Source organism: Hoplias malabaricus, chromosome 16 (assembly GCF_029633855.1).
Source record: "Hoplias malabaricus isolate fHopMal1 chromosome 16, fHopMal1.hap1, whole genome shotgun sequence".
NCBI classification, from domain to species: domain Eukaryota; kingdom Metazoa; phylum Chordata; class Actinopteri; order Characiformes; family Erythrinidae; genus Hoplias; species Hoplias malabaricus.
The window spans coordinates 15,715,521-15,742,055 of NC_089815.1; the positions used below are offsets into that span (position 1 = coordinate 15,715,521).

The following is a 26,535-nucleotide window of genomic DNA, read 5'->3' on the forward strand; positions in this document are numbered from 1 at the left end:
CACAAAGTAGTGTTTTACATTCATCATCAAAATTTCCATGTTTCCATCTATAGGAAAAACAGAATCTGACTGTAAAATTATTTATTACATTGCACAAATATACTGGCCCATGGCACAAGTCAAAAATGAAACAAAAAAAAATCATGAGGGCAATTAAATTATCATTTTACATTTAAATGGGTCATCAAATTATTTTATGGCTGAAAGTTGGTGTGCTTCCTAGAGACTACACAAGCAGATATTTGAAAACTAATGTGACACCACATTGTGATAAACAGACTGCCTGAATACAAAGGAATGTCCCCCCCCAGTTAAATTAACACTTTCAATCAACATGAAAGACCCATGTTTTACTGGGGGTGTGCCGAACATGATTTCCAGATGTTTGACAGTTGGGAGATTGTTTGATCTCCATCATAGAAAAAGGCACTTATTAGGTCCAGGATGATCGAATAGCAGAAGAGCATGATGATGTAAGCAACATAATTCTGCACCTGCTGGCTACTGTGCAGCAAGAGGTCAGACCACATACAAAAATAGAGTACTGATGGATCACATACTGGTACAGGCTTTTTTTTTTTCCGTTGGTTTGTTTGTTATAAATCAATGTCCATGGAACTTACCGGATCCTACCAGGAAAAATATTTATATAAAATATAACCCCATTTTAACCATAGATAGATGTTGATTGCAAATACAGATGAACAGCAAAAAAAAAAAAAAAAAAAGGAAAACAACTTGACCAAGGGCCCAGTGTTTGTGATGCTCATGGTTCAAGATTTCGTTTCCCTTGGACATATCACATTGCTGCTGGCAACTTGCTTTCAATGTTGTTTTTCCTGGTAAGAGTCAGTGTACTGTACTGCAGCCGCTCCAGCTTGGTCCGAGGGAGTGGTGGAACAGCAGAAACCCAGAAAAGAGAGAAAAAGGGGTGGGTTTTGGCGGTGAACTTCCCCATAGCAGCACAGAGGGCTTTGGTCCCAGGGCACCTATGCCAGCTCGATTCCTACATGGCTGCCACGTCGATCTGAACATACAGCTGTCTTACACCAGCCTGGTGAAAAACACATCAAACAAAAGCCCACTGAGAGTGCTTGACAAGTGAAGTTATGTCAGGCATATAGTCCATTTGAAAGTACTTAAGAACTCAACAGGGATCGAGGTGCATAGATTTATATACTCCCATTACTCAACATTAGTTTTTCACGGGAGCTGCTGGGATACATTTGCAAATCATCTTCACCAATTTTGACAAGAAAAAAAAAAAAAAACAGCACATTTTTAGAAAAAATCTCAATTCTTTGGCTAAACTGGTAAATGCTTTCTGTCTTCACCTGCCCTTTGTCCTTACCTGTGTGAAAATGTTGTGTGTCTGACTGAGGATCCATCGGGAATCTGCATCAGGCGCCACAAGTAGTTTTAGCGTGCCGATATAGACGTCTGTGCACAATGTCCAGAAATGTGGCTCCTGCAAATTATACACACCCTGCAACTGCTGGACCTGCAGAAAACATCACACTTTATAATATTTATTACCCAAAACTGGTATACATCAACCTAAAGCACAGGTGTGACTAGCAATGATAGGAAGGAGAAAAATAGTGAGAAGGCACATAAAACACCATGCTAGCTACTGCTGTTTTTCACCAGTGTTATTCCTGGGCAACTCACCCTCTGGTAGCAGTCAGGGAGAGTATGGTCTAGGGTGGGCGGAGTACGCTGCATCAGGATACCTATGGACTCCCTGAGCAGAGGTACAACACTGTGGAAGAAAAGAACGAAGATTGCACTTTATTTGCCATTTCATTAATAAAGGAAAAATTGCCTTTGGTCTTAAAGGAGTGATTTTTAAAAGGACATTATAAACTGATTTATTTACTGTGAGGGTAATGCATGTATGTAATAAGTTTAAACATAAAAAAAAATGTAATTGGTACTACTCCACATGAAAGTGTAGCTTTTGTTTTTTATTTTCTTGTTTTTCGCTTAAATAAAATAATAATAATAATAACATCAAAAAGTGTATAGGAACTAATGTAAAACCACTGGGGCGTCATGTTGCGTTTATTTATTTATTTATTTAAAGCAGAGGTACGATGGAATTTTAGGGCCACGGCTTTGAAAAAAATAAATAAGATTCCGAGAATAAAGTCAGAATTCCGAAAATAATCTCGGGAATAATTCCGAGAATATTCTTGGAAAAATTCGCTGCACGTATAATGGGGCAGACACACAGTGTAATTGTGGAAGGCAGCATGTTGCTTAAGCCATACTATGGTATAGATTTCAGGAATAAACACTCAGTTCTCTTCCACATCAGGACCAGAGTGTGATTAGTATTTAAACCCTGAATCCCTATTTATTCAGAAGAGGACATGTAGTTTCACAGGATACAATTAATGATCACGAAAATGCTAGATCCAGAGTGAGTGGAACTCCAGCATGTCCACAAGGCTCTATCATGTTATGGCTCATGGACTCGTACAATAAACTAAAGCCTTATGCATCGCAGTCAGGGGCTGCACGGATGGGGTCATCATGTCATGTGGATGCTCAATTATTCCGAGATTTTTCTCAGAATTCTGACTTTATTTTCTGAATCTTTTTTTTTTTTTTTTAACACTGTTGTTTTAAAAACACTGTTGTACAGAGACCTTCAGCACTGTACCTTGGGATCAAGTTCCAGGCTGGCAGTGTAGAATGGCCAGCCAGTGTGACAATATAGATGCAACTGCTTTGGCACCTGACTAGTCAGATGCCGTGTCATATTGGACAGCCACTTTAAAATCCCAGCCCGGAATCTGGATCCAAAGTCAAATTGGTCAACACTAAAAATGATTTGTTACATATATTTTATTTATTTATATCAGGAAAATTACACTTTACATAGCTCATAATGTTAGGCTTGATCAGTGTGTGTCATGTCTTCTGTCACCATTTCTTATGGTAATAAACTAGACGACCAGGTGGATATAAAACATCATTAATCTAATGGAGAAAGTTTAGTGTATTTCCCAGAAATTATAATCACTTCTGACAATTTTACAGCTGTCCCCTGGTTCTGGACTATTTGAAGAAGCTGAGTTTTGAACCTCCACTGACGGGCTGAGGTCATGTAGTTGCTGAGGTGGTCAGCATAGCTAATGCATGATATCAGGGGACACAGTACAGTGCCAGGCTAACCACACACTGCCCTAACTCCTCTTTCAGCCCCATCAGCCCTATGTAGATAATCTACTGTAGCAGCCTTCAGCGCTTTTCCCGTTCAACCCTCAGGCTCAACCACAGCCATATGGGAACTATTAGAGGGTTTCTGGGCTTGGCCAGCTTTTTTTTTGTACCCTCATCTATTCTTTTTTGCCCCTCTACTTTTTTCCACCCCATCCCCTCTCTCAAAACCCAGCCACAGATTGGGCCCTGTCAGTAAGATCCTGTATCTTAGGGGCAATATGACTATACTTACAAATTACATTGCATTATGTCCCATACTTACTGACAGCATGTTTAATTACATGGAGAGCTAAATTAGGCCTGGGTAACAATGCATGCAGCAGAGTATGTGAGCAATTTTGAAATTGTACTGTACTTTTAAAATATGCTGTTTCTGGTTTGCCTTCCTCTGTTCCAACATCAAGATTTGTTAGGATATACAGTAAATGCCATAATATTTAGATGTCTGAAATTTGATAAGAAATCTTTTGAAATATGATGTTTTTGATTTGCCTTTCTCTGCTCCAGAAATCAAAATATAGTGGTATAATAGAGGCTATTGTATATCCGCACAAATCTTGATGTATCATGATGTTATAATTCTTATACTCACGTCTCAAACCTAATCTCCTGTAAATTCATATAGTGCTCTACAGACGAAAAACCATATCCTCACCAATGTCACTAGAACAAAGGGGGGAAAAGACAAAAAAAAAAACCCTCCTCAAACCAAATACTTAAAATTTCTGAACTTCTTTTGAACTCTTTTGTACCAAATGTTCAGTTAACAACAAAAACATATACACTTTTGCTGTTTTGGAACAGAATGATCCATCAAATCATGTTATTATCAGGTTGTCTTTATAAACACTCATATTTGCAGCACCAAGAGCTTCCTGAGAGACACCATTCACTTCGACCATGGCTGTGTGTAATGGTCCTCGTCTTAAACTGGCTCCATGAACATTAGCCATAATGGAGAGCTAGCAAGTAATCCTTGAGAGTTCATGAGCTCAGCAGTTCTTGCCTGTAAACTTAATGTGGTTGACTTACATTAGTGAAGTTCTGAAACCTCCGTCATATGCAAGACTTCTCTTTTATATACCATTAGGTTTAAAGTGGTTTACCTAGTGCTGTCCACTAACAAAGCAGAAAAAAAGGAATTATAATTTTAACTCTAAGAGATGTCAGACTCTGATGATGTTAGAGGTTACAAGTATTTTGGAATTTAACTGTCTGGATATATATTTCACTTTAAATTCGATTAACTCACCACTACTATTAACACTGCTACTTTTTACATATTCACTTCGGTGCAGCACAGAAGAACCATACAGTCTGAATGCCTCGTGCTCCACAGTGCAACCTGCATGTTTTGTCCCTTGTCTGGACAACAAAATGAAAACAGGAAAGCTCTGCATGTTCTGACATCATGGCATTGTTCCAGCTTTCCTGTGCAAAAGAGGCACTCTGTCTACAGCACAGTGGAAGTTAATCACTGAATCATTTACTCTCTGTGAATTACGTCAAGGTTACTGTTGGCCACACGTCAATTACAGCCTGAAAGTATCTAAAAGAAACGTGTGAGGTGAGGGAAAAAAAAGAAATACTAGTACACTATTATATTAATAACTATTCAACAGGCTATGATATAATTTGAACAGGCATAGTTAATACAGTAATGTGTTGTAGTTAAAGAGTATCACAGATTATTTTGAACTATATCACAAATAGTGAGGATGCTCATAGAAATAAAAAAAGTCACTATTAGTGTACATTTTGCAGCTGCTTAACTCTGCATGAGAATTGTTCAGGTACATTTTGTACTATCTTAAACTTAAACAGACTCAATAGATTATAACCTGAACAGCCATAAAAATCTTAGACCATGTTCATACCATAAAGGTCACATTCATGATTTTAATCAAAAATACAGTTTTAATTCAATTTCTTCACCATTTGCTTTTCTCTATTCTGTTTCTGTGCTCAAACCTGGTCTAATGTGTTTAAGAAAGCGCTGGTGTAAGTAAATGGCTAAAACACCCAAGTGTATCTGTTTAATATGCTAGTTTTTCTCTCTCCCTTCTGAGAGCACAGAAAAGGTATATGGATTTTAGACAGCTAATAGACCGTTGAAAAGCACAAACTGAGATAATTGCTCTGTTCCTGCTTCATAGGTGAGTAATATTGAATTATTTTTCTGTTTTGTATTACTTAAGGTGGGAATATCTCCAAATTTGGTAGACAGATAAATGCATGAAAGTAAACGCAGAACAAATGTGCTAAAACTTAACCAACTATAACGACATTATAAACAAGTTTTTGTGGTAGTTCAAGCAGTTAATAAAAACTTAAAAATAAGTTAAACATGTTTTCCCCTGTCAAACATACTGTTCCACAAAAAACCTGAAGCTTCTGAATGTAAACGAACCAGAAAGAACAGCCTTTAACCCACAGTTGTAGACTTTCCCTTTAAGGTAATCTGATTTTAAGTAGGTAGCACAAAGTACAGAAATAAATTTAGGATAATGCATCTGGGAGATATCATCATCAGCCAATCTCCTTAAGCACCAGATGTACACATAACCACATAACTTTGGTAGTGTGAATGCTAAAAGTATCCCAATGCACTCACAGAGCAGCAAAAGACTGAAAAGTTATGCATCTGTTGAACAAAATAATAATAATAAAATGTAAAAGCTTCATATAATACTGCTTGTGTAATATATAGTGCTTTGCGAAATTATTAATCCTAATTGAACTTTTGGGGCACCAAGGAAAACCAACACATCTTATCACCCCAAGAACATCACAGTGAAGGCAGCATCATGCTGTGGGAATGTTTTTCAGCAGCAGGGACTGGGAAACTGGTCAGAGTCAGAGTTTCGGTCTGTCAGTGATTTGAGACTAGGACGGAGTTTCACCTTCCAACAAAGCAACGACCCAAAGCATACTGCTAAAGCAACACTCGAGTGGTTTAAAGGGAAATGTGTAAATGTATTGGAATGGCTTAGTCAAAGCCCAGACCTTAATCCAATTCAGAATCTGTGGTCAGACTTGAAGATTGCTGTTCACCAGCAGAAACCATCTTGATGGAGCTGGAGCAGTTTTGCCTTGAGGAATGGGCAAAAATCCCAGTGGCAAGACTTACCCAAAGCGACTTACAGCAAAAAGGTGTCTGTACAAAGTACTGAATTTAAGGGGGTGAATAATTATGCACACTGAAGTTTTATGTTATTTTGTCCTATTTATTGTTTGCTTCACGATAAAAAAAAATACAAATCAAATGTTCAAAATTCTATAATGTTCTTTAAATGAAATGATGCACACCCTAAAATAATCAGTTTTAATTCCAGGTTGTGAGGCAGCAAAACATGAAAAATGCCAAGGAGGGTGTATAATTTGGCAAGGCACTGAAATCGTTGTCTCAAATTTCTTTCAAGGTATAAAAGGATAAAATAAAACAGAAAAATGCAAGTACATGTGTTTTGTTTGCATTTGAGTAAAATACTGCATTTTTTTTATCATTGATATCCATGTGGCTGCATTTGACATAAAGAGACGATAGTACTAAAAACAAATGGCTACTGGCATGGCATGATCTCTCTCCACTAAACATAGATGACTCCACTGGAGATTGCCAGGAGCGCTAAATGTTTACCTGGCGGAGAACCTCACCAGGTCCCTCAACATCAGCTTTATAACCAAGAAAGCACGGCAGCATCTCTATTTACTGCAAAGACTGAGTAAATAGACTGAGTCCTTCTCCCTATTCCAACTGTACATTTTGAACAGATCAAAACTGCACTCTCTAGTGGTTAATGTTACTGTACATATGTATTGTTGCACATTTGTAGTCTAATGTAACTAAGTTGATTTATTTATCACCTTGGTCCTGGAAAAATATTTCACTTCACTGTACTGAACAAGGTTTATGGTGGAAATGACAATAAAAAGCACTTGAAAATAGGTGTTACTTTAGCAATCCATGGCATCTAAATTTTGAAATAATGTACATTTAAATGGAAAAGGACTTGCTGCACATTTCTGTCTCATACCAAATGCAGGATGGTGCCACAGTAAAACTGAACACCACCCTTTCTCCAGTCATGAAATCTGATCACAAGCAGTCAGTGGGGACACATAAAAATGTCTTGTGTAAATGGCTACACAGACACACCACTGCTCAATTATGAGAGATCAGACCAGATATGCCAGATGGATTTCTTAAGAAAATTTAACCAGTGTTTCTGAAAACATTTATACAGGGCTGCCCTTATGGAGATATTTTTAAGGTGCCTCAGAAACATGCAAACATGTGTTTTGCTTCTATACTCCACTGGAATTTATTTTAAACAGATTAATTTGAATACAACTGCAACATCGTATTCAAAAACAGGGGAAACGACAACTCACCTTTACAGTGTAATTATTACAAAAACACACACTTTTGGAACCACAGATTTAAGCATTTTCATGCACTAAATAGTAAACTTTGTGGTTAAGACCTTGCGACTTTTCCTGCAAGCTTAATTGTGTAGCAGAACACAATTTACTGACAAAGTAATAGAAGGTTATTATGCAGAGTAAACCTGAACGCTCATTAAACATACAGGCAGGAACACTTTATGGTGCCATGTAAACCACAAGTGCAATGTGGCCCATGCAGAAGTCTAGTGTGCACTGACAGCCAATAGAACAAGTAAAAGAGCCTGTAAATTCAAGTCTTAAAGATTTTAAAACATGGCAGAGTCTCTCTCTCTCTCTCTCTCTCTCTCTCTCTCTCTCTCTCTCTCTCTCTCTCTCTCTCTCTCTCTCTCTCTCTCTCTCTCTCTCTCTCTCTCTCTCTCTCTCTCTCTCTCTCTCTCTCTCTCTCTCTCTCTCTCTCTCTCTCTCTCTCTCTCTCTCTCTCTCTCTCTCTCTCTCTCTCTCTCTCTCTCTCTCTCTCTCTCTCTCTCTCTCTCTCTCTCTCTCTCTCTCTCATTTAGCTTTCAAACTCTGGCAGCAAATTACAGCACACCAAGTGCAAGTATGGGACAACTGCTGGGACAAACTCCCTGAAACACAGGAGTCTTTATGAACTTAATACCCATCAAGGAAACCAATTCATTGTCATTAAATATATCATTAAATCATAGTACATCTCACTGAATGCCAATATCTAGCTACAATATTGACAATCACAGTTAAGCGTGCGTCATACTCACAGATTTGCTTATGACTATCAAAATATGTTCAGCATAGCAAGACACTTAATTAAAAAGGTCATGTGAAACCTTCATGCTTCCAAGAGAGTGCTATGGTCTTTCAAGTGGGAGGACTTAAGATTACAAGTGCACCCTTGAGCATGGTCATCAGCCAAAGCCAACTGAAATGGAAACTAAAACATTCAAAAGGCCCAGCTGGGTAGCCTGTCATTAAAGAAACCCAAGCTGCTGGCGTCAAACTGCTTGTGGCATGCCTGCCTCATCAGACCATAAACTCTTCCCACAACAAACAATGTACTAGACCCTCCCAAAGCCAAAACCTGCATGCAGCCTGCTGGAAACTAAAGCCACACAATATATTGTTTGCTATTGTTATAGTGATATTGGGCTTTACCAAAAAAAACTTAATATATCATTTAACTTCCTTGCATTTTCTATGAATTCTACTTTTAAAGCAGGGTGATCTGCTTACTTGTCAATCATTGTTTCGGCCTAATTTTTTATGGAATACAAAGCATACAGCCACTCCTAACACCTCTCATTTAGCAATAGTGCTATTTAATGAATATTGTCCAGCCCTAGTTGGAGCATGTAGAAACCACATTTATTTTTTCCTTTTGTAAAATAAAAATAGAATCTATAAATTGTTATCTTGAAGCAAAATTTGACAAAAGTATTACAAACAGGGTTTTTAATACACCTTTAAATCAATTGGGAACAGAGGATACTAATTGTATTGAACTGCATTGAATATTTGCCCATTTTTGCTGGATATAAGACATAATTTGCACAACTGTCATTATTTACCATTTTCTGCCTCTGCTCTTCATGATGCACTCAAAAAGGCAAATCTGGACTTTAGGCAGGCCAGTCAAACACACACAAACGCTGCCTAAAAATGACACTGTAGTAGTACTTGCAAAATGAAGCTTCATGTTTTCTTGCTGAAATAACCATGTTGACACTGAGGCAGCCCCGTATGATGACAGATGTTGGCTTTTGTAGCGTTCACTCAACAACCTGGATGTGTCTTTGACATTTAGAAATTGATTCAAGTTTTTTCCTAAAAACAAGCTGAAACTGGGATTCTTCTATCCACAGCACACATTTCCACTGTCTTTTGTATCAACTGAGATTAGTTCAGGCTCAGAGGGGTTTGCCTTATTTACATCTTTTATAAGGGATTCAGGTTGCATGTTTATGAACAGTCAGACTCACAAGTACTCACAAGCCCATGTGGCTATATTTATCACAGAATGTGTTTTTTCATGCAATGCTATCTAGAATTTGAGTCATACATATTTGAATAGTAAAACGTGAATATTTGTATTTACAAATTAAATTGGTCAGATAAATAAATGCCAGTTATAACGTTTAACACGATTAACAAATCACAAACTGTAATTTGTATTATATTTTACAAATCCTATTTTTTCCCCATGGGAACAAGGTTGCATTATGTTTTTATACAAAGATTATCCAATCCAACATGACTTGCATGTAAAATGTTTTCACAAAATAGGCTCATTCTTGTTTACACCATGCTTAGCACACTGCCTTGTTTTTTGTAAGGAAAGGTTAACTAGGCAGTGGGCAATTTTGAGGACACAGGGCTAACACTATGACATACTAACCAGCCAAAATCAGCTTTGGCTAAGAAGTTAAATTCTTTTCTTCCTAACACAGCCAAATAAATTCAACCACACAGGTCTAACTTAGCGTTCACAGAACAAAATATGAATTTATGTTAACATTGATCTCCCTGGTCCAGTGGCTTTGGCCTGGGGCTCAGAAAGATTAAGCAGCACTTTGGAAGGCTCTGGGGATAGAGAAATGCTATTTAGGGTCACAACAGCAGGGGCCTACTGAACACACACAGCTTATACCCACAACTCCTCAAGCTAATCATACAGTATACACACAGCTCTAGCCACCACATACATCCCAGATATTCCTCCATGGACAGACTACCAGGCTAAGCACACAATCTATCACATATAGCATGGGGTCTTCACTAAAACATGCATACACTAATGGTGTGCCGAGCGCCACTTCTGAAGTAGACAAGTGTGTTCCATCTCTCAGCAAGAAACTCAGACTCCAAATGTGGTCAGAGTTCTCTGGAGTATATCAATCTCCAAGCTGAGGTTAAGGAAGAAAATGCAGGCTTGTGTTGTCCAAACAACTGAGTGTCCATTTATCCTGGCCCCAGGCATTCCCGCAAAGCCTTTATTGTGCATGATCAAGCAACAGTTAACTTGAAAAATAACTAGAGTGTGTAGTTCCTGCAGAAACTGCTAGTGCAATGAAGTAAAAAAAATGTGGTGTGCCAGATGCTTTTGCTCCAAAGATCATTAGTCCAAAAGCTCACCTACGCACAGACAGTACAGGATAGAAACCGACAAAGCTGTGTAGAAGTGCTGCTCACACAGACATCATCAGAAACTTTCTGAACCTTCAAAACCTTCCACCACTCATTCCTATAATAATTCCTATGACTTATGAAAACCGTAAGTCAGATTGGTTCAAAAAGCATAAAACTAAGCCATTAGTTCTACATTTGTGTCTAATTTGGTGGGTCAAAAAAATGTGACCTCTAAAGAAGTATGAATCTTTGGTTTATGGCCCATCAGGTGGAATAATAAAGATAACTATAGAGTGCAGTTCCTGCTGAAACAGTGGGTGTTATGATTTCTACAATACTTTAATGTCGATTGTAGCAGTCTCTACTTCAGACAGAGACTTACAAAAGCAGAAGCACACTATTCAGACGTAGAATCTATGATCCTGCAAAGTTTGGTGTTTCTAGCTTTAATACAGTTGGAATATAAAATGCTGTATCCAAAGGTGGTTTATAAAGTATCTATATTATAACATTAAAATTGTCTGTAAATTTGTGTGAGAGATGTACATTTATCCTAATGGGGTCAAGTATTCAGCCACTCATATCCTATGGGAAATATTTTAAATGTTGTACAAAGACTGCACACAGTATTTAGATATATATCCTACAATTCTGCAATAAATCAGTGTTTCTAGCTTAAAAGCTAAAGGAGAATTAACAATTAAAACTTTCTTTAAAGAGTAATAATCAATTCTCATTAAAATGAATGGGGAAATCCCTGACTGAATTTCCTCACAACAAATCACAAAAAATATTTCTCAAATCTCTTAACAAATTGCATTATTCGGGTAGAGACCCTTTGTTGATTGACTTGCAAAATAATTGTGTGTTTTATAGAAATTTAAATAAATATTTTGCAAAAGCGATTATTTATCACATTTTTCATTCAAATAGGTGGAGGAATATGTAACTAGTAATAAAACGAGATGGAGGAATTTGAGTGGTCTGAAATTTGTCGTGACGGATTCTGTTGTACCCAGGTAACCATGTTTTGGTGGGCTTGGATTGACCAGAATGGAGCAGTTTGAAATTTTGGTCATAGCTTTACAGATATATTTCAATTTATTCCTATGGGACTGCCACATTTTTAAACATATATTCATTAAAAACTAATCAGATATGTAGCATTATTTTACTGCAGAATATACAGCAATATGAGGAATATCATTGTAATGCTTTTCAGGCACAACAAAAATGAACAAACACAAAACTAACTTAACTTCACTAACATTCTATTTACTAAGTTAAGACATTTTTGCCTTCTCCTCTCACGTCCAATAACATGTACTCAATTTACTCCTTATAATATATTTCTTCTTCATTTTCACCCCTGGATCTGTTTCAAATTTGCCAATTGTAATTTTTCTGGCTGTGTAACATCTCTTAAAGCTTTCACTACGTAATGGATACATTTTACTGTAGTCTCACTCGTCATGCTGCACCTGTATTATAATTCCTCCTTCTCATTCAGTACCCATTCTTTATTTTTTAGGAAGAAGGCCGGGAAAAGGTTGGAATGTATAGCCCCACTACAACACAATTAATTTCTTTGCATTTACCACATTGCTATTGAAAAGAGGAATTAAGACAGAAAGGGGCAAGACAAGGGGGAAAAATTAAGCCCGTTCTCAATAACAGACCCCTTCCTCTCTTTCTGAGAAAAAGAGGGTGAAGGGAAAGTCCATCTAAAAAAGATACCTTTGTTCTCACATTTTTAACATAACAGTCACAGATCACAACCGCATTCCACAGTGAGGAGAAGAAAAGCCCTGAACAGAGAGAGCAAGAAAACGGGAGACGAGAGATGTTACGTGGACGAGAGTCTGCTGTGAGTCATGCATTTGCAAAAAGAGGCCCCTCTCCCTCAACTTCTCCATCACAACTGTTCTCTTTCAGTCACTGGAGCACTAAAACCAATGAAACCACACTTTTTTTTGAGCAGTGGGTACATAGACAACAAAAGAGCTCCAATCACTTATACAGGATTTCCAGTGGGTGTCCAATTACTTTTAAGAGGCACACATTTTTCGAATGTGACAAATGGTTGGATTTAAGTTGTTCTTTTGTTCAAGTAATATATTTATTTTTTTCTCGTTTTTGTTTTTTGGCTATTAAATTTCAGTTACAGTTTTTGCCAAATAGTGCATCCCTAATTCTAATCATAAAGGAACTGAATGATGGTGATGCAAAAATGTATGGTGCATTTAAGAATTTGAGAAAACTTATAACCAATCGTTGAGGCCAAAAATACCACAAGATATTTAAATAGAACACAAATATCACTGATTAATATATTAATGAGATTTATAAAACCATGAATGCCAATAAATTGTGAGACGCTCAAAAGCACAGCAGATGCAGTTTACAAAAGTGTGGTGTCTGTCACTACCAGCAATAAGACACTTGAAAAAGATGACTCCTGTTCTTTTGGTTTCACCACATGTGGGATTGCTCTGAACTCCACCCTCTATGTGCAAGTGTGTATGTGTATGTGTTCTATAATTCAGCTAGTTGGGGTAGAATTTAGAGAGCCCACTGGAAGATGGTCACTGTGAAGTGGCTTGAGTCTGCTCTGTATAAGGTGCTGCAGTGGGTTTTGGGTGGAGTTGAGTGGTGAGGTCTACCTACAGTATGGTCAGAAAAATGCACTGCCCTGAGACATAGAATAAAAGAGTAGAATACAAGAATGAATGTGGAAGTGGATAAGAAAAATATATGAATCTGAGGTATTGATAACTGAAGTAATATTTATGCATTGGTATTAATTTCAAGTTGAAATTTCCGGTTGAGTTTTTTTTATTATTGAGTCTAAAATTCTAAGCTTCATTTTTAGATTTGTTAACATACATCAGTGCGAGTGTGAGAGTGAGTGAGGTGTTCCAACCTGACTCCAATAAGAAGAGCGATGAGCATGGAGCAGATAGGGTCAGCAATCATCAGGTCATACTTCTGCATCAGTAAAGCTGAGATAATGACCCCAATACTGCCCAAAGTATCAGCGACAATGTGCAGAAAAACCCCTGCAAACACAGTTGCTCTTTTAATTAAAAAACCTTGTTAAAATATATTAACAATTTATATATAAACATAAAAATAACGTAAGAATTCATCTGAGACTCCAACTGGTTGGTTTATTACTAAAATTTAAAATGAAACTTAAAGAGAACCACTGGTATTCTCTGTAGCTCACTCGTAAATACATAGAAAATCCATGAGTTCCACACAGAAATATATGAACTATTATCTAGTAATAGAGAACATGACAGTCTAAAAAACCCACAAAAAACCCAGCTGAGCTGAAGACATCATGATTACAGTAACTTTTGACTTCCAAGAATACACAACCGCAATGGTGAGAGCTGCACCAGCATAACAAACAGGAATGCTAAAAGCCCTTCACTGATAGATCTAAAAGAACATGAAGAGGATTTGAGGATTTTGGGGAGGGTGGACAAAATTGACTAGCAATTCATCATGGGGCAGAGAAAAGGTCACTCAGCAAAGGCAAAACAAGGGATGGAGGCAGTGTAACCTTTTGCACTGTCACCTCCTCCCTCCCTCCCATACTGGATGTACCCCCTCTCAACAGAGTCCTCCACATACCCCCCTGAGCCGGCCTCCCAAAGGACCTATTCTCCCACTCTATGTGCCAGGGTGAAGGGGACAAGCTCACTTTCTCTTCTCTGCTCTTTTCCCACACAGGCTAACACAAAGAGTTTTAAAGTGACAGTGCTCTTGCAATCCCTCAGATGTCAGTGTTAACCCAGTTAGTCCCAGGCCAAAGGTCAGCTGTTGGGCTGGACTGACCTGTCACCTTACCCCAAATAAAACTCCATCAACCAATCGCCTCTGATGCTATTCAAGGGGTCATGTGATCACTGAACTACTTCAAGTTCTGTTAATCGGAACTTTTTGTCTTTTTTTTTTTTTTTTAAGATTAAAGCCTTAAATCAAAATCAAGTGATTTCAATCAAGCGAGTTCAAATATTTTCCCTTCAAAGGTGTTGAAACACACAACACAGTGAATCTTGTTCACTGAGTAACATTATTGGAAACAGGAGTCCTCTGGCGCCATCTTGTGGTAACCATATTTATGAAACCATTGCTTTACCTTGTAAGATTTGTTTGCTGGAGCCTTTGCCCGGCGTGTGAGAGTGATCATCTAGGAGAGGAAGAACATGAATAAGATGAAGACATAGCATACCGATGAACAGATAAGTGACATTTTAGAGTTGTGTGTAGAACAGGAACCTTATCTGCTCTACAAGAACAAGAAAAAAACTGAAAGGTGGGGGAGTGCTTAATAACATTCCTCTTAAAAATTCAAATGTTGCAATATTTAGTGTTCAGATAAGTCAAGTAAACATACATTTAGCAGCAGAATTACATGTGCATTTATATTATAAAAGCATTGCAAAAACATTAGCATAGTTTTGTTTAAGAACAAAATGGTGTCTTGCCGGCAGGTAATTTAAGACCTAAAATCTAAAGACATAAGCACATAAAATGATCAAATATTATAACCACTTCCTTGTTCATACATTCCCTGTCCTTTCTCTCAGTTCCATTGATAATACACATGCACTTTGCAGCTCTACCTTTACCGAGTGTAGTCCACTGGTTACCTTGTATTCTTGTTTCACCACACCCACTATATTCTTGAGTGTTCAGGGCCCCCACAAGACGGGTATTATTTAGGGTGGATCATCCTCAGTTCTGCAGTGACACTGATATGTTAGTGTGTGGGGGCAGGTATCAGATACATCAGTGCTGCTCAAATTTTTAAAGCACTCTGAAACACAGTGAATGAGAACAGTCCACCAACCAAACAGAGAATAATACACCAACTATAAAACGTCCTGTCAACCGTGTCCTGTGGGCAGCGCCCTTTGAACAATGATGACAGAATAAAGGACAACCGTCACAAACTGTGCAGCAACATGTGGACTTCTTTCTCCAATTCTACATCTCCAAAGTAGATCAACAAGTTAGTTGCATCTAATAGAGCGGATAGTGAGTGGACTCTGTTTAAAAATTCGAGAAGGACTGCTGTGTCTGATCCAATCGGACCAATGCAAAACACACTAACACACCACCTCATCAGTGTCACTACAAGCGCTGAGACTGATTTATGACAACAGCCTGTAATTGTAGAAAAGCAAAGTTCATGTGTATGATCAGTGGAGATGAGAGAAAGGACAAGGAATGTAGAAATGAGGAGGCGGTAAAAAAATGTTATGGTTTATTTGTGCATATAAGCAAAAGGCCAAAACTAAAGAAACATTATACACTCAGCCCTCAGAAACCTGAAAGGTACGGATGCTCAAGCCACTGAGTAGAGACGCCCTGGTTCCATTAATCCCAGCAGAGCAAGTGCCATAAGAACACCACTCAAATTCAACATAGGTGAGTGGCTTTAAGCACTCCACAACTCTGCCCTGCCACAAGTCCCCTGTGCCAGCTCAAAAATATTTTCATTTTTCAGCCAGTACATCCACTAGTCCACATTATAAGGAGTAGTCAAGTAACTAATTGACTATCATACTGATATCAGATGTGTTTCCCATTTAACTAGCCACTGGAGAAAACTATAATTGTAAAGGTAAACGGTCCTGCATAGATATATTAGTTTGCATAATTAATTTCAGCTTTAAAAGTAGGGAGCCACTCCATAACTCTCACACTCCCCAGTTCCCTGCAATGTCCAGGGACTACACACTTTAACATCCATGTCTGCAATGGGAAAAACACATGGAGGAGGAAGACAGGTCATTCTGAACTGGCAATGCTGGCTCCTCATAAGGAGAACAGCTGCAGGATACTGGGAAGAGGGAATAAACTTCCAGACTTCCATGACTTCCAGAAGACCAAACCACAAAAAGGTCTGTCTCCGTCTGTCTGTCATACAGCAACCCCCCATATCTCACTTTCCCTCTTCAACCACAAGCCTGGCCTCAGTGATCTCCTCCACTCTAGTTGGTGTGCCTCAATGATCCCTTTAGTGGTACCACCATAGAAATAAAAAGACCTGAAATACTGGTTCTAAAAATGATCCCATTCCCTGGAATTGTTTTTCACCTTGTTTGAGGTGTAGTTTCTTGTTCACTTCCTCCCTTATCTGAGCACTAAAGACCACCCCCCCCCCCATATCAACAACTTTGCCTGGAATCTGTTAAACAGACAGTTGCCTCTGACACAAGCTTCGATTTAGAGTCTTGGCTGTGCATTTGAATACTATTTGATGCATTTTTTTGTTGTTAACCATAAACATTTAACATTCCACTAATATAAAATATTAAAATATTGATGTTTCAAATTAAGCTATGGAAAATCAATTATTCTACTATTTTTGAATGTCTAATTGCCCAATGAAAGTTACCAGTGGTGCAAGTTACTCGTGTTCATTTTAATTTTGTTAAAAGACTAAATTTAAACTTCTGGCCTTACCATGGCAGTGCGAGTCCTCATGTGAATGGCCATGTCCTCCATGCCCATGTCCATGCCCATGATCATGTCCGTGGCCATGTTTATCCACATGACTGTGTCCATGCCCCCCGTGACTGTGCCCATGGCCACCGTGACTGTGCCCATGGCCTATGCTGCCATTGAATAAAGAATGGCTGTGCCCGTGACCTACAGAAAAAAATCAGAGCACACGTCAAGACGAAAAGATATTACATATCTTACCATGGACTGATGACATGTGAGATTCTACTGATGCTGATACATGGGAATACAGAACCTGAGATTATTCCCTCTACAAAAATATATATTAACTATATTTAATATACTGGTTTAAATGACTACAAAAGTGTTGCCTAAATATTTTTTCCTCTTCCAAAGTATGCTGTTTGTTCAAAGGCCATTACATATAATTACTTTATTCAGATTGTTGAGGTGCCAGGGATACATAAGTAGGACCTAGCTAGATACAAGTCAAAGAATCAGGTATTTTGAAATTAAATCCCATAGCGTTTATGTGGGAGACAAGAAAGGTCAGCAAACATCTCTTTATAATTAAATAAATCAAATTAATATCTGTAAAATCACATTTACTTCAAAGATACAAACAAGAGAGAAGGGGTCTGAGATTTGCTCACATCCAATTTCTTTATCCTTTGGGTATCACTGTTTTTGTCCCTGAAGCATCTCTCTGCTCACATTCTTTTACACATGTAAAACAAACCAATCTTCATTTCTCTGATTGTCTTTCATGATTTAAAAAAGGGCAGAAATTCCCATGATTTTTTCCCCCCCTTTTCTGTAAACTCTACTAATTTTGGCCAATTTGTGTCCTCATATTTTAAAGCCGTAGCTCATTCGAAAGTGGAGATAGAAGTGTTAGAAGTAAGCCACATAGTTGACACATTTCATAGTGTGGAGATAAGTCAAGAAATGTCCTTTCCTACTCCCCTCATTCTCACACAATGCAGCCAAACATGGAGGCTGAAGGAAAGAACAGCCTTGTTCAAACTGCAAACGCAATGGCAACAGCTGATCAGCTATGGCAGCCATGAGACGCCCAAGCTGGTATGCACTGTGCTTGTGAGAAGGAGAGAAGGACAGCCATTTTGCTTTCTTACAGGAGGAGGGTCAATTTGGTTTTCTTGGACTGCTAGCCATATTTGGCTGGGTTATCACAGTGTATTTATCTGGTGATCTCTTGATGACAGGGCCAGTGCTTAGACCAGTGGGTGTTGTTCTATAATTACTAAGGATGTCTACAATAGAAGCATAAAGGGTTCTCAAACTCCAGGCCTGGAACAATGCAGCAATGCGCAACTTAGTTAAATTATCGGTTACTCAAGTGATATAACATATTACAGCTAGGGAAGAATACTAGGGACTTGCTTTCATGTAGTATTTAAATGGACCCCTATTATGAGGTACAAAAATTAAATGACATATGTAATTGGAGTGTATTAAGATTTAACTGGACATACACTGTGACCGAATATTTCAAATAAAAATTTTAAATTAGTAGTATCTAAATGCACTGCAGGACCAATTTTAATTCACCTCTTGTCTTCAGACTTTAAATATACATAGATGACAAAATGTAAAATATATGCACAAAGACTAACTAACGAGTGACCTGATTACTGTTGATGTTACTTTAAAGTGATATAAAACTTGATGTAGAAAATTTTCAAAAATATAAAACAATGCAAACTGTAAAGAAGGCCAATGCTTTACTATGCTGTTATTGCCATGACAATATTTACATTTGGAAACCTGGTTGGAGCAGACAAACATACCGTCGTCTCCACCATGAGAGTGTCCGTGCCCTCCATGCTGGAACACAAAGATTCCAACAAGGTTAACCAGGAGTCCTGCTATAGAAACAGGCAGCAAGCGCTCGTGATGAACGTCAGGAGGTTCTAATGCCCTCTGGGGAAGGAGGATAACAAAAGAAATCAAACATCAGCAAAGTATATGACTGTGTTTAAACATGAATGAGTGTATGGAAGAGAATGCTAGAATGCTATACTCACTTCCACTCCTTCTGAGAATATAAAGAAAGCAGTGAAGATGAGGAAGAGGCCATTCACAAAGCCTGCAAGCACTTCTGCTCTGACATAGCTGCAAAACAGAAGCATGTGATGATGTAGTCTTGCAAAAGAATTTCTGAAACGCACCACTAAGCCACTTCTTCATATAATACTACTTTAAATAACACTACTAAATCTGAAAATTTAAGTGCCAGTCCTTAAAATATTTTCCTTTTCATTGAAAACAGTAGTATTCCCAAGTGTGCATAGCACAAAATATAAATATTATGAATGTGTTGTTTGAAACTCAATGGAAATTTAATTAATTAATTCTAAAAATAAACTGGTCTGGTTTTTTCTGAGAGTTTTTATGGCTATGTCACACATTTTACGTTCTTGCTGTTACCAGAACAACCACAGTATTTCTAATGGTGCTGAGTTTGAGACCTACTGTGAATGAAGAAATTAGAACAGCAAAATCAGTCTAAATCTACTCATTCATTCGGAAATGCAGATTACTACTGAAGAGATCTTACAAACAAAGAGAGGTGGTGACAGAGACCTTGTTCAAAGCAAAGTCTAAAGGGTTTGGATTTTAAAAGCAGACTTCCACTGGCTCTGTGCAAATACAAATCTCAAAAGTCCCTACATCCCAAATCTTACAGATTGCCATTTTAATTATTCAAAACAGTGAATAGATATTAAAATGTGTTCAATTAAAATCTATAAAAATATTACATCAATGTTGACTCTCTGAGATCTTACCCATATGAGAAGGAGTCGTTGGATCTCCATCGAGAAATCACTGATGCTGCAAGTCCTGCCAAAAGTGCAGTGCAGTCGAAGAACATGTGAAACGAATCTGAGATTAACCCTAAACTGGTGAGGACATACCAGAACACAAGGAGATACAAAACACTTCAGAGTTATTTTTCAGCTTTGTATCTCCAATCAGAGCAACAACATTTATGTCCTATGCAGAAAAGCATGAAATATAAAGAGATGAATTGGAACATCTGCACATAAGCCTTAGGTCACCATGCCCACAACATCACTCTCTGGATTGATGGCAACACACCCAATTAATTTAGTATGAATAGGGGTGGTGTCTATGATCCAGAACTAATCATTAAAAAAAAAAAAAAGAAACGATAACTGCCCTCACTATTGCTCATGACAGAATCTTCACAGAAGCATCACAAAATATTATTATTATTTATATAAGCACTAAAAAAAAACAAATCTAGAGTTAAGCATGTTACTAAATAATTTATTTAAAAATAAATGGGATGAGCACCCACAAATATTTGTCCATATTGTGTGTATCTACCATTGCACTTTGGCCTAAAATACACAAATGATGACGACCCTACAATCAACCAAAAAGAATACTCTCTTAATTGACATCGTTCTGTACTTCAGTGTTTGCTGTTAAGGGGGCTGCAAAAGGGGACATCATAATTATTTTAGCTGTTGGAGCAGCCAGAGTGTAGCCCTTCAATCAGAGTTTATTAAGATGTAATGACACCATGTACTTGATCAGTTTGATTAATCTCTTGGAAGCAGAGAGAGAGAGAGAGAGAGAGAGAGAGAGAGAGAGAGAGAGAGAGACCAAAAGGAGGAATAGATTCTGCAACTTTTATGGGATTTTTTCCATTGCTAAGAGGTGTACTAGTGGTGATGTTTTCCCCCTTTTCCTTTCCGAAATTTTACAGATATGTTACTGTGCCTGAAATGCTAAAATTATTTCTCAAGTAATACTTTTACATTTTACAATCTATGACATATTTTCTTCTCTTTGGGAATCTTTAGAGACACCATTAATGCATAAAAATCCCAGCAATACTTCGGTGTCATTGTGTGTCAGCACTAGGAAATGCCAAAGGCTTATCACTTATTGATGGGGTATTGATACTCCGTCAGAATTTCTATTCTGGAGCTTAATGCCGGCAGTAAATAAAACCGGGTTATCTTGCGGAATTAATGTAACGTTAGCGAATCGCGCTAAACCCAGCCGTGATTCACGTTTAGAGCGACGTGGCACATCCTGAGCCTAGAGCTTCCTCAAGAGAACAAACCACAGAATAACTCCACTTTACCTGTTACTCCATATTCCGTACAGGAGCTCAACGAAGGCGAAAGAGAGGTTCAGACACAGGAAGAAAAATAAATTCCGCGATGTTTTGTCAGAGAGGATTGAGCTGAAAAAAACCGGGAGAAACCAGAAGAGATATGTTAACCCTCACTGAAAGCAGCGCTAGCCTCGTTAGCCAAACAAAACACAACTAATATTAACTGTCCTGTTCATTCCCAAAACCAAACTCCCAGACACAAACATTACTTTATTCAGTTCAAACATCCTCGTTAAAACATAATTGACTGTTGTTAATTCGTCTGTTTTGGTGTACAGCTGAACGCAGCTGAAGTTCCTGTTTAAATTGTTCCGTTCCACCTTAAATGTCCTCAGTTTTACAGGAACTCGCCTCGTTTCCCACTAACGTTTAAGCCAAGCAACATAGCACACAAACGAACAGCATACAGTGCTCGTTTAAACCCGACAATATTTAAATAAACGTTTAGAAAAATGCAGCTGCTAACATCCAGGAGCTGAACTAGCTTAGCTTTAGCGAACTTAACCCTGTGAGGGGCCAGTTTCATTCAAGAAAAGCCCCCAGAAAAGCGAGTATTTACCGGAACCATCCGGAGAGTTTGATAAGTAAGTTGAATTTTGCAGGTTTGTACTCGTCATCTTTTATCGATAGCGGTAACATATCTATGGTGAAGCCTCTCCGATTCACTTAAACACACACACACACACACTCTGTGATAATTCACACACACAGCTGCGTCATCCTGGCCCAGGATCCGCCCACATAGCATCATCCATCTGTTCATTGTGTAAACATTTACAGACAGACAGAAAGATAGGTCTAGTCAGTAGTTGTAGATAAAGAGAGCATAGATTACTTGGGGAAATGCACTGTACTACTAGGATTGTTGGTGATGTAGCATGTAAAGGTCACATGGAATTGGTGCCACTGAACTTGCAGTAAGGGTGCCAGTGTGGCTAGGTACAGGCTTAGCCACCAGGGAGTCCAGTGTGGATTTATGGTTGTTTATGGTAAAGGGTGAGGTAGGACTGTAAAGCTGGCTTGGAGGGGTGTGGGTCTGGGATGCCAGACTTCACTGTTGAGCGTTCTGGAGGTGTTGCGGGCTTAATTCAACAAAACACCAACAAGTAGAGGTAACTTTCCTGATGATTCCTGTGAAGAGATAATGATACAGTGGCTGGTTTGGGTACTCATGGGCTGGGCTCAACGAGTAACCGTAGTTGTTAAGGATAGCTGGTTGCTGATTGGATCTTAAATGGCCACAGCAACCTTAGTGTAAGATTTAACAGGAATTTTGGTGGCTGCATGTAGGAATATTATTATTATTACTATTATTATTATTACACTGTAGCATAATGAAACTTAACTGATGATACTTGTGGAGGATGGATCCACTTTGTGAGTCTTAGTTCCTCCCAAGGCTTCTTCCTCAAGCCTTGAAGGAGTTTTTCCTTGCCACTGTTGCCTTCGACTTGCTCACATTGGGCTTTGATTCAAATTTTCAGTTCTGATACTAATTATATAAAGCTGATTTGTGTTGAAAAAGTGCTATATAACTACATTTTGGTTGACTGAATTGGTGAAGGCTGTTATCATCATTAATAGATCAAGTCTCCTAGGGAAGTTGAATTTGTGGCTTTTGCAGTTTGGCTTACTGCCTCATATTAGATGATTGTTGACAGTTTACGACATTTCGATCACAGAAGTAGATAGGATGAAAAGGGGTATGAACAAGGCAATAAGGAAGTGGCTAGGGGTGCCACAGTGTTTAAGTAGTGTGGCATGGTATGGGAGAGGTACCACTGGAGATACCACTCACATGTTTAGTTGAGGAATTCAAATGTGCAAAGGTGAGTCCCAAGATGAATTTGCCAGGATTTGAAAGATGCAGTGGTTAAAGAAGCAGCGCCAGTCACAAAAGCAGGAAGGAAGTGGAACCCACAAGTGGCAGTGCAGGTAGCCAGGAGCTCATTAGATCTTTCCTATTATGAGCCTCCACGTTCACTCAGATCACAGAATACTGGATTTTTAATTGTTCCCAGAATTCAGAAGGCCTCAGCTGGGGGAAGAGCCTTTTCTTATAAAGCCCCCAGACTCTGGAATGATCTTCCAGAAAATGTTCGGGACTCAGACACAGTCGCAATCTTCAAATCTAGGCTAAAAACACATTTGTTTAGTTTATCTTTTGGTAGCTAATGCTCCCCCATAGATAAAGGTGGCAGATCCGGGGTGTCCATGGACACAGGGAATTATAGTAAACTGAGACGCTGGTGCTTTTTTTTTGTGCTTTGGAAATATATATATATCCCTCTAGTGTTCATGTTCTATTGCTTAAATCATATTCTCTCTCACACACACCCTGCTCTGTTTAAAAAAGTAGAGTTAAAATTTTGGAATGGCCACTTCAAAGTTCTGACCTTAATCCAACAGAAACTTTGTGGATGGTCCTGAAAAATCTAACAATTTTTGTGAGGCCATTTGTGAGGCTGTTCTGTATATAGGAGTTGATAATCCAGTTCATTCAGTCATTCATTAATTAATTGTCTGTAACCCTTAACCATTCCAGGGTGGCAATGGGCCTGGAGCCCACCCAGAATCACTGGGCACAAGTCAGGAACATACCCTGAAGAGGTGGCAGTCCTTCACAGGGCAGCATTCATGCACACATTTACTCACACACCTATGGACACTTTTGAATCGCCAATCCACCTACCAACATGTGTTTTTGGACCGTGGGAGGAAACCCACCTGGACACAGGGAGAACACACCAAACTCTTCACAGACAGTCATCCAGTGCAGGACTTGAACCCACAACCCCAGTCCTGGATCTGGGTCATTCCTACAATTCTGTGCCTTTTGCATCCCCAGTACTGATCACTGTACTTATGTATGTAAAAATCTAAACAATATTATTCCTTTAAATCCTACTGAAATAATTAACATTTTTCAAAAAAAACATAAAAACATAATGCAGTCTACCCCAAAAAATTATTTTATACATTTTATACTGTTTTTATTTATCAGATATTAGGCATTTTCCCATGTCGCTAATGTTGTGGATTCTTTTTTTTTGTGATGGAAATATAAGGTATAATCATAAAAATCTTTCAGTCTAAACTATATATTTTTTCCACAATGAGTTTTATTTTATCATTCATTATAAGGGTTTTTCGCATGATCCTCAAGTTATTGTCTACCCTGTTAGGTCTAAGTACTGTATCTTTAAATGAAGCGCTGTTTTGCATACTGACATAATTTCCTGGAGTTCACAACATATTTTTCTGAAGGGAAAACAAATATGGAAGATGAGTGGCTAACTCCTCATGTTAATGTCTGTTTTTTTCTCATTTTATCCCATCAGTCTGACATGATCAATCACAACATGCCCACCCTCTTTTGAGAAATATGAGAAAAAGCAGTAAGATTTAATCATTTCAAAATAATCATATTAAAAACATACAATGATTTGCTTAAGTTCTTTTTTTTTTCTAAATTGGTATGCTCACACACTGGATAATGGCTAACTTTATGTCAGAACGTCCACCTTGTTACCTCGAAAGGCCTAACAGGGTGGACATGCGCATAACAGGGTTGACATCATAGTGTTTCTATCAAGTTAGTTAGAATTCATACATTCATTATCTGTAACCGCTTATTAAATTCAGGGTCGCGGTGGGTCCAGAGCCTACCTGGAATCATTGGGCGCAAGGTAGGAATACACCCTGGTCCTTCACAGGGCAACACACACACACCTACGGACACGTTTGAGTCGCCAATCCACCTACCAACGTGTGTTTTTGGACTGTGGGAGGAAACCCACGCGGACAACACAAACTCCTCACAGACAGTCACCCGGAGCGGGAATCGAACCCACAACCTCCAGGTCCCTGGAGCTGTGTGACTGCGACACTACCTGCTCCGCCGCCATAAATATTGATATTAAGTGTGCATTTCTAATGTGTTCATACATTTCAAACCAGTTACCATGATTCAAAGACAATGCTCACTAAATTAACGATTGAATGAATAAATGCTTGAATAAACTGGTAAGTGATAGCACTTTTCAACCAGCAGGTGTCGCACTTATATTATAAATGAACTGGTGTTATATTTGCTGAATGGAAGTTTTTCCGTTCTTTTCATCACCACGGATTTCTCTCTCTCTCTCTCCCTCTCTCTCTCTCTCAGTCAGGGGTTTCCGGAGACACACATTACCTCTCATCAAGTAAGATCTCATAAACAAACGTTTACTGTGCTGACTCAGATGTAGTTGTAGATGTATATGTAGGAAACCAATGGATTAACTTTTGTAATTTAAAACTCTCCTTTTGTATCTGGATATTACTCACTTGTAAATTCTGACTGTTAAGAGTTACTCAACAGAGAGAGGTTATGAAAAATATCTGTTTCTCAGCAACATTAACTTTTTGTGCACAAGATAAAAATAAACCACACAAAGAAAACAAGCAAGATTATTTCACAGAAAAAAAAAGAACAAAGGCCAAAACTAGGCTGAAGTCATGAACAGAAACAGCAGAGAGAGAATTAGAGAAAGAGGCACAGAGTGAGAAAAAAGAAAGAAGAACAAATGGAAGAAGTTGAGAGAGTGAAGGAAATGCAGTAAGAGCACCAGGGAGGCTAAAACAGCAAGTGAGAAAAAGAAAGAAAGAAACAACTCTTGTCTGGGATAATGAACAGCGGAAACCTTAAGAAGACTGCATGAGACCTGCATTTTAAACGCTTTAATGCTTGAAAGCATAATGGGACGAATAATCCTCAGTAGCAGAGCTGCAGACTAAAGGTGGTTCCCATGGAAACTGTTCCAGCAAAGCAAAAACTAAAGCACTGGCCAATACACAGCCACACAGTCTGAATGTGTCAAAATGGATAAGAACAAGTGAGAAAGCAAGAACCAGTGGGAGAGGGGGGTGTGGGCATAGAGAGAGATGGTGAGGTGGTTTAGAGACAGAAAGAATGAAGAGATGTTTAGTCTCTTAGACAGCAAGTAGAGAGAAAACAGTATGAAAATGAGAGAGAAAGCGATTGTGGGGGGCATCCACACACACACATACAATCTCATTATTTCTCATTTTATTAACGGCTCAAGTAG

General features: G+C 38.4%; 1 protein-coding gene across 2 annotated transcripts; it reads right to left on the reverse strand.

Moving 5' to 3' along the window:
* Positions 1-90: 90 nt before the first annotated feature.
* On the reverse strand, positions 91-22,167 carry slc30a7 (solute carrier family 30 member 7). 2 transcript variants are annotated; one of them, XM_066647808.1, is made up of 11 exons: positions 22,005-22,167; positions 21,413-21,514; positions 20,079-20,192; positions 19,317-19,404; positions 19,080-19,212; positions 17,269-17,454; positions 14,933-14,983; positions 13,706-13,841; positions 1,672-1,762; positions 1,352-1,501; positions 91-1,054 (listed from the first exon to the last, which is right to left on the reverse strand). In XM_066647808.1, exons 1-11 carry the CDS (start codon positions 22,082-22,084, stop codon positions 1,007-1,009), a joined length of 1,179 nt encoding a protein of 392 aa, XP_066503905.1. In that variant the 5' UTR covers positions 22,085-22,167; the 3' UTR covers positions 91-1,006. The 2 variants fall into 2 exon arrangements, with proteins under 2 accessions (XP_066503905.1, XP_066503906.1); XM_066647809.1 differs by lacking the exon at positions 22,005-22,167 and adding an exon at positions 21,655-21,734 and having other exon boundaries at positions 94-1,054.
* Between the last annotated feature and the right edge of the window lie 4,368 nt (positions 22,168-26,535).

Coding starts and splice junctions, on each gene's coding strand:
- slc30a7 (XM_066647808.1), bottom strand. CDS start 22,084: ATGTTACCGCTATCGATAAAAGATGACGAGTACAAACCTGCAAAATTC. Junction 19,405..20,078: donor AACGACTCCTTCTCATATGG/GTAAGATCTCAG, acceptor TCTGTTTTGCAG/CTATGTCAGAGCAGAAGTGC. Junction 17,455..19,079: donor CTCTCATGGTGGAGACGACG/GTATGTTTGTCT, acceptor TTTTTTCTGTAG/GTCACGGGCACAGCCATTCT.